The following is a 9,095-nucleotide window of genomic DNA, read 5'->3' on the forward strand; positions in this document are numbered from 1 at the left end:
CTGGCAACAAGGTTCCTGATACAGGCCAGGATGCCATTGGCCTTCTTGGCCACCTGGGCACACTACTGGCTCATATTCAGCCGGCTGTCAGCCAGTACCCCCAGGTCTTTTTCCTCCAGGCAGCTTTCCAGCCACTCTTCCCCAAGCCTGTAGCGTTGCATGGGGTTGTTGTGACCAAAGTGCAGGACCCAGCACTTGGCCTCGTTGTTGGCCTTGGCCCATCGATCCAGGCTGTTCAGGTCCCTCTGCAGAGCTCTCCTCCCCTCAAGAAGATTGACACTCCCACCCAGTTTGGTGTCATCTGCAAATTTACACACAAACCTCTTTGGTACAGAAATTCTACCTACAACCCAGTGTGGTAGTCTTAACTGAGCACTTAAGCAAAGCTCCTTTTTGTGCTCTCTTCTACACAACAGGTTGACAAGAGCCAACCCCCAACTTCCAATGCTACCCAACACCTCTGTCCCACTGTGCTGAGAACACGGCCATTCAAAAACTGCACTACCCTGAGGCTTGTGAGCACGACTCCCTACCCTCAATTCAAAGCCCTTGAATTAAAATGAAAAACCATGACAGCAGTAGGGCAGTTGAAAACAACCCCTATCTGAAGAACCTCAGTTTAAAGCGATTAATGCTATTCAAATATTTTGCCTGACTATAAGAATAAACAAGACAAGATGCTGGATTCGTTTAACAGAGCAGTACAGCTTTCAGCAGTTCTGCTGCCATGTTATAACAGGGCTTCAGAGACTTCCCAAGCAGCTGAAAAGCTGGTGGCAACAGCTACACACAGATTTAAGTTATGCCTATTTTTTTTTTTCAGTACCCTCACAGGGCGCATTTAAAGATTGGTGCACATCACTGAATGAAACGGGACAACCTTCAGCGACGCAGTCATCGCTCGCTCGGGTCAAGCAAGGATCTGCTTGTTCAGCCTTTAAAAGTGCGAGCAAGGAGATAAGCAATGGTACCTTACTGCCCCGCGAACTGCACAACCCCGAGACCTTCCAGGCAAGCACAGCTTTGCAAAACTGCTGTAAGAACACTTGTCGGCAGCCCCCTCCCAGTGCTCCAAGCAGCGGACAAATGGTTAGTAGACAATAAAAGGAATGCAGCCACACAGTATTTTCCATTTCCAGTAGACATTACAAAAGCCCCATGAATTTTTATCCCACGCCTCCAGAGACTATTACATTTTCCTTCCCTATTTGTTTTCCTCGGTAACTGCCCACCTTCCAGGCAATTACATCCAAGGGGTAAACAGAAAACACAAAGCCAGTTTTGGCAAGTAAACTGAAATAGCCTCAACATTTCAGAGCATGTCGAGTTCGAATAATTTCTGATCTATAATTAAGCAACAGACCCTTTTGTAGCAGTCACAAAGTTAAATAAATAGAAGCGTTAACGGTACATAAGAGCTCTCTGTAGAATGGTTTGCAATTACATAAAGTTTAAAAACACAGGCACTTTGACTGACTAAGACTTAGTGTATCTATCTTAAGGACAAGGTAAACAGTGTTGGTGGTTACTGAACTTACCCCACTCCCTGCTTAAATGCTTCAATCAGCTCATTTTTTTTCTCCTGGTCTTCTACCCAATATGCGCTGGGAATGACAAACTCGGATATCACACGGCACTCCGGGCATGACCTTAATGGATTGAGACAAAACAGCAATGCTCTGTTACCTTCCATGAGTGATACTCCCCAACAAACCAGCCAGAAGCAGCAGCCTCCCAAGCGAAAGGGCAACGGTTTGTCACGCTGAAGCAGCAGATGCCTCCTCGCATGTTAGTACCGCACACATGCGCATTCATTACTAGTTTCAATTGAAATAATCCGACTCCACGCAGTCAGTGCTTGTGTTTGTTTCTAAACTGGAACAAAGGTAACAGGTATTTTCTCAACAAGCGGAAATTAACTGTATCTGCTAAGCCCAACATGCAGAACTAAGCCATAACTATTACGTGAGTACTGTAGCTCCCATGCAGCAAAAACCCAAACCATCTGAAAAAAAAGAGAGAAAGGAAGGCCTCTAAGCCTTTTGAAACATCATCTGACTTCCAACAGCAGCGATGAGTTGTTCACTTAATGGGTTTATGGGATGGATTTCTACATGAGGAATGAAGACCAAGAATCAAATATGCAACTTCAGGTACCTCAGCAAGCCTAGGGAAGGCTTTATTACACGCCCGCCCCCCCCACCCCATGAGTCCCATAAAACACCTCGTCTCGCAGCAGGCAGGGCTTTTAGAACTAAGCCAAGTCCCTCCCTCAGATTAGATTAACTTTGCAACGACTGGTATGTTCAACATTATGAAGAAATGTAAAAAACATGTCTGAAGAATTTGTATCAGTATTTACTCGATACACAAACCAGATTCCAGGGCACTGTTTCTGAAATAAAAACAACTCTCAGTCCCTACCATAGGCAGAATCTCTCAGTACCTGTCCACCAGAAGCTCAACCCCAATGCAGGTTACGCCCTAACGACCTAACATTCACTTCAATTAAATTTACAATGAAAGCTGTGCGAAAAGTCTATTTTGGCAGAAGACTGAAAATATTTCCCACCTCAGCATTTGTGTAACTTGAGAGAGGTTTCAAAGAGATGCTCAGAAAAGGAAATTGCCCTCATTGGATGTTTTAAATTCACTCATCTAAGGGGGAGCATGTTTGGAATGCATTTTTTATAGAGCTGGAAGATGAGGACATTTACTCTGATACATAAGCTAAATGTCCCATTAATCACTTGAGTAAGCTATCATTTAGAGAAAAATCCACTAATTAAGCACAAACATAGGAAAAAAGAGGCTATGGGTTTTGCACACAGGGAACTGTGAAGGGCACAGGTTAACAAGGTCTCAGCAGTTCCCAAGTCTGCGTGTGTGCACTCTGCCCCACGCAACAAGGGAGGGCTAAGTTACTGCAGCACGTCAGTGAACTGTTACCAAAGGACACCTGCCACATCCTACTTGTCTTGAAAGTAGTTCTCACAGCCAGACTCCAGCGACCTGGAATCTGCCAGCACTTGGACCTGGATTTTCTGAGCTCAGATCTTATTAAGGGCTATGTTAATATTTACAGCTATGGAATCCTATATCACCAGTTTTATTTCCTTATTGAGCCAGAGCCCACCGGAGAGCCCACCTCCCTGACAGAGGCCACAGAGAAGAGGCTCTGGTTAACACCAGCTTACTTTATGATTGGATTCTCGAACTGCTTGACACATCTCCACTGCCGGATGCAAGACAAACAGTATGTGTGATTGCAGTTGGAAAGGATCCCAAACCTCCTCTCAGAGGCTGACGGTTTCTCGTACACCACTTCCATGCAGATGCTGCACACTTTGTCCTGGCTGGCCTGAAAGGCGAAGGCCTTCTCCATGTCATGCTCAAACGTCGCCATGCACATCTGTCACAGGAGAGACGTCATTGGTTATTGCAGCCCACACAGCTGCCTGTTCCTTGTAAAAGAAAAGTGTCTATGAGAGGGATCTATTACAGGAAAAAATCAGGTACGCTGATTAAGAGTATCATTCCTACCCTTCGTCGTCATAATTTAATTTTAAGAATGTTAAATTCAATCACATATTTCAGCCTTTCAGTGTTCTCTGCAGCTTTGGGAGCATCAGAAGTAAAACTGCCCAAACATTCTTCATTTACACCTTTCTGTATCTCTGTCACGGAACTGGTATTGCACAAGGAAATGCTTCAGATACCCCTGAAACCACTTAATTTGGGGTCCAGAACAGGTGCCATGCTCAAGACATTACTCTGCTTAGCATTAAGGCCACACTCATACACTGGATATCAAGCTTTACCCTAGCTAAAGAATTAGTGTCTTTCCTACAGCCACTTCTCAGGCCAGTATCCCAGCGGTGACAATCAATAACAAAGTTACACCTTCACAGCACTACAAGGCAAAACCTGCATAGTTCTACCTCTTGCTTTTCAAACTTCTCAGGACTTGACAAGTAAAATAAACTTAAAATACTTTAAATTATTAATAATAATAATAATAATAATAATAATAATAGGATACAAAATAATTCCACATTAATAGCAGCATTCTGACTGCTGCACGAGAACATCCAACACACGCCTCTGCTTCCAGAGGTGAGCGCCTGAACAGCAGCGGTGACAGGACACCCCACCAGGTATCAACCAGCTCCCAGGAGAAGTGAGCACGCTTTGCCAGTATATGCTGACTGCCCAAAACTGAGATTTTTTAACCCCTTGGATTCTACTCCAGATTCTGGAGACAGTTAGGATTCAGAACCACTAACACTGCTGGTCTTTCTCCTTCTCAGCCTTGAGAGCTCTTGTTCCTGACCAGCCCTGACCTAAATCTGGTAGCCAGGAAGAGAAAAGAACAGCCCCTGAAGCCCATCTTCACTCAACCAATTCCTCACCCAGTCCCTCCAGCCGTCCTACTTCAGCTCCAAAATCTTTGCACTCCCTTCAGTCCTGTCCCTGCCTGACCCTGCCCTGAAACCAGCCACAACCAAGAAGAGACACCCGAGGCTGTGACTGAGCAGACTGGCAGGGCGATCCCTTAGAACACACCAGCATCCCACAGTTCCTCTCCCACATTGCACATAACATACCACTGAGATGTTGCGTAAGCTACAAAAGCAGAGTTTTAGGGTGTTCTGGGAGAAGCCTGCAGGCAAGCTTCCCATAAGGATGAAATGGGAAAAAAGGAAGTTGCTGTAGAAGGCTATCTGCATCGCTGTTACCCATTAAGTCCTAGGTACTTGAGCAGACTGCTCTTAGAATCATTTTACAGCTAGATAAGCAATAAAACAAAAGCTCTTTGGAACAACGGGCTCATCTACAAAACACATCTTTGGGCTTTAGAGCAAACAAACCAAATCGTTGCACTGAGCAAAGCAAATCTCACACCAATTCCATGTTAATGTTACCATCTCGTGAGCCTTCCGCTGCTCTTGGTTGAAGGGGTGAAGTACTTGCAAGCCACAGATCTCACACACGTCTCCATGGAGGTAAAGGCAGCGCTCTCCGAAGTGGCACGCTCCTGCTGCAGCATAAGGACACAGCTGCTCTCCATCAGCACAAGAGCTTCCAGCTACTGGATCTTCCAGTCCGCTGCAAATAGCTTCCAAATATGAATGGGGCTTCATTTCCAGATTATCATTCTGGTCACTGCAACATACCACATCGCTTGTGGCACTGGGCTTCTGCTTTTCTTCATTCAGTCCACACAGATCTGACGAAACAGAAATGTAACATGAACCACATGAGACCCTGCACAAAACCCACACAAGCAGCTCCATATACTTCCCTTCCAATGATTACCAGTTTGGGGTTTTTTTTTTCAAGTTTTCTTCTCAATGAAATCTCATTTCTAAGCTCTTTTTGTTCACAAATCACAAGAATTTTCACAAACTACTTACTGAAAAGTTTGATTTCAACTTTTCTCCAGCTGTTTTCTGTTTACAAAATAGGCTAAAAAACCCCTCTCGTTTCACATTAGGGCAAGCAGCCCATTCGCTGTGACAGTGAGAACAGGTGGGAACAGCATAGAGGTGGCAGCGGGGCTCGGCTCCTCTGCCCTGCCCGTCAGGTGTGGACGGATGCCTCCACGCTGGTGCTCCTAAGGGCTGGCACAACCCTCCAGAGAGCACATGCACAAAGCAGCCAGGTTTCTCACCATTTCAAGTGCCCTCGCGTTGAGAATAAAATGCACAAAAAGATCTGAGGTGCAGAGGAATTTTACTCCCCCCAAAACAAAACGACACCCCAAAAAATAATCCAAACCAAAAACCATGCTTCAGGGAACACCAGGCTAAAAGCCAACCAGCTAAACACAGTCGTTGAACGGCAACTGCCAGGCACAAGGGTTTCCAGGGAAGAGGCCTCATCAGGTAGGAAGCCCGGCTGCACCTCACCAGCTGTTGACGAAACTCAAGTAATAAAAGGAGAAAAACTACCCCACTCCTAGTAAGCACGAAGGACGACGAGAACAGCACCGCTCCCACTCACTTCTGTCCCTCAGCACTAGCGTCTTCTTCTCCCGCTTGCCAGTCTCGTGCAGTTTGCTCCTGATGACGGGCGCACCATGCTCGGGAGGATGGTGAGGGTTGTGCAGCACTGCCAAGGAGAGGGGAGGCGGCGCAGGGGCTGCCACAGCCCCTGGTGCAGGAAGTCTGGTGTGATCATACCTTCGACGGGGGAAAAGGCAGAACAAGCATTACAAAGGCCAAACTTGGCACCCTGGCGGGGAAGCTCCCCCGATGAGTATTTAAACAAAATAAAACTGAATAGCTAGGTTGTTTGGGTTTTTTTTTAAGGATTGTTCTAACAGGTTGACTGCACCACTCAGCCTCTTTGAAAGACAGACCGAAGGGTTTCTCAGCCTCAGAAAATGGATGCCTCCCACAGCACACCTGTATTTTCTTCTCCAAGACACCCAGCACAGCTGAATGAACATTATTCACATGCATACGAAATTAGATCATCCCCTCACACAAACAGGTTTGCTAGCATTTCTCAGAGAAGCAACATCAGAACGCTGCACGGGAAGGAGTGATGTTTTGTCATCCCTGCAAGCAGCCACGCTTCAACTTCATGCTCCCACACAATAGAAGACGCAGTATTTGCATACGTGTGGTGGTTTGACCCTGGCTGGACACCAGGGGCCCACCAAAGCCACTCTATCACTCCCCTCTTTAACCGGACAGAGGAGAGAAAAGTAGATCAAAGGGCTCATGGGTCGAGATAAGGACAGGGAGACATCATTTGTCAGTTACCATCATGGGCAAAACAGACTCAACTTGATAAAATTAATTTATTATCAATCAAAATCAGAGAAGGAGAGGATAAAAACTGCTAAATCTTAAAACACCTTCCCCCCACCCCTCCTTTCTTCCTGGGATCAACTTCACTCCCAGTTTTTTCTACCTACTCCCCCCAGCAGCACAGGGGGATGAGAATGGGGGTTGGGGTCAGTTCATCACACATCGTCTCTGCTGCTTCTTCTTCCTCGGGGGAGGACTCTTCCCCTGCTCATGCGTGGGGTCCCTCTCATAGGAGACAGTCCTCCACGAACTTCTCCAACATGAGTCCTTCCCACGGGCTACAGTTCTTCAAGAATTGCTCCAGCATGGGTCCATAATTTCCATGGGGTGCAGTCCCTCAGGAGCAGACTGCTCCAGCGTGGGTCCCCTGCAGGGTCACAAGTTCTGCCAACAAACCTGCTTCGGCGTGGGCTCCTCCCCCATGGGTCTGCAAAGTCTTCCCAGGAACCTGATCTGGCGCAGGCTCCCCATGGGGTCACAGCCTCCTTCCTTTGGGCATCCACCCGCTCCAGCATGGGGTCCTCCATGGGCTACAGGTGGAGATCTGCTCCACTGTGGACCTCCATGGGCTGCAGGGGGACAGCCTGCCTCACCATGGTCTTCACCACAGGCTGCAGGCACAGAGGCACTTCCATCGTTGCTGACTGGCTTGGCCTTGGCCAGCAGCAGACACAGGGAAGACTTCTAGCAGCTTCTCACAGAAGCTACCCCTGGAGCCCCCCCCACTACCAAGACCTTGCTACACAAACCCAATACAATATGGGATAGGAAAGGGCTCGAAACATCAGTAAAGCTATGGAAATGTACTCCAGCAGCAGAGCAGAAGCAATCAGTCCAGTAAAGAGGCTGGTCCAGTAAAGAGGCTGGTCCAGTAAAGCCATGGACGTATCCAAACGCTAGCGTATATTTGATGGGAACAAAAATATCCTCCGTAAGTTTCTGGTCCTGTACTTGCCATACGCATGAATCACTTGCATGCATTGAGTGCCCCAAAATCCAACAAAACAGCCGGAGTAAAATTACCACACGCTTTGCAGCCATCATTATGGGCCAGTCAGTTATGACACAAATAACCAGGCCGTCAGAAACATGGTGCATCCCTAATCCAACGCGAGCAGCTAATGGAAGCTGCAGAAATCACTCAAGGTTCAATCTCCTGATCCAAGTTTGGTACCACGAACTAAGCAAAGGGAAGGAAACACAGCTAAGCCGGCGCAAGGAAAGCTGTCAGATCCCCTGGTCTCCTCAAGGGAAGGTACAAATGCAGGCTTCTTGCCCATGACAAGGATTTTTCCTGGAAGGAGCCAGGGGCTGCCCTGGGGCACAAACCCTGATGGAAGGTACCAATGTTACCTAGTGCATGGTATTTACCAGAGCGTTTAGTTTTAACCAGAAGACTTCAAGAAAAGGCACTGTACTGTTCAGTCTCCCCACCAAACCAACACGAGTTCAAGAAAAACACTTTGCTCCAAGACAGAACTGGAGGTCCTCAAAATTGCGCACTGGAATCTGCACGAAGGAGGCTATGAGCTACACCGGGAGAACGGAGCGAAGCGCCACCTGCTTCCAGCCACTTCAGTCACACGGAAAGGAAACCATGCTGCCAAATGCTATTTCATGTGAAGCTGCAGGCTCTATTTTTTATGTTTAATAGCTCTTCCTATAGTAAGAACTGGATGAAAACCACACATGAAACCTGAAGGTTAACTTCTACAGAGTAAAATCATTACTGAAGCCAAGACAGACTAAAACTGTACTATTGGATCCATAAGCTGCTTTTGGTACTGGGAGAAAAAGCTCATATTTTATAATATTATTTCGTTCCCTCCATCATCTTCTATTCTCTCAATCTTGGATTCCCTGGGGCTAAAGCTGACCACACGTGATTATTACGCCCAGTTCTTCCAAATGCACCCTTCCGCAGAGAGCCAGGTCTTTACCTGCACCGAGCTCCATAGGCGCATTGTCCCCTCTGGTAATACTTGCAGATGGTGGAGGATTTGCTTGTAGATAAATCATGGGAGAACAGACACTTGTTCCCCTCCCGGCACACTCCTTGCATGTAGTACCTGGGGGAGAAGGAGCTCTGCTCAGAGAAGCCTGTTTTGCCAAGACGAGCGTTAAGGTTTTACTTCCCAGAGGAAACTCCCCAAAGCGTTTCCGCCCGGGCCCGACACCTCTCCTTCCCCAGACGCAGGTCCCCGCTTCGGGGACGGGCGGCACACCAGGGGCTGCCACACCGCCTGCGGCCCGGCGGGGAAGGGGGGGCGCGTC

General features: G+C 47.5%; 1 protein-coding gene across 1 annotated transcript in view; it reads right to left on the minus strand.

The window, feature by feature from the left end:
- MKRN2 (makorin ring finger protein 2) overlaps window positions 1–8,949 on the minus strand; it is a 13,196-nt gene extending 4,247 nt beyond the window's left edge. Inside the window, exons 1-5 of the mRNA XM_009636633.2 lie at window positions 8,762–8,949; window positions 6,007–6,185; window positions 4,926–5,230; window positions 3,198–3,412; window positions 1,539–1,649 (exon numbers count right to left, since the gene is read on the minus strand). Of these exons, the coding sequence (XP_009634928.1) occupies window positions 1,539–1,649; window positions 3,198–3,412; window positions 4,926–5,230; window positions 6,007–6,185; window positions 8,762–8,883 (932 nt within the window). The 5' untranslated portion in view covers window positions 8,884–8,949. The remainder of the gene's footprint in view (window positions 1–1,538; window positions 1,650–3,197; window positions 3,413–4,925; window positions 5,231–6,006; window positions 6,186–8,761) is intronic.
- Window positions 8,950–9,095: the final 146 nt, after the last annotated feature.

This window comes from Egretta garzetta, unplaced genomic scaffold, assembly GCF_000687185.1.
Source record: "Egretta garzetta isolate BGI_Z169 unplaced genomic scaffold, ASM68718v1 scaffold553, whole genome shotgun sequence".
Lineage (NCBI taxonomy): Eukaryota > Metazoa > Chordata > Aves > Pelecaniformes > Ardeidae > Egretta > Egretta garzetta.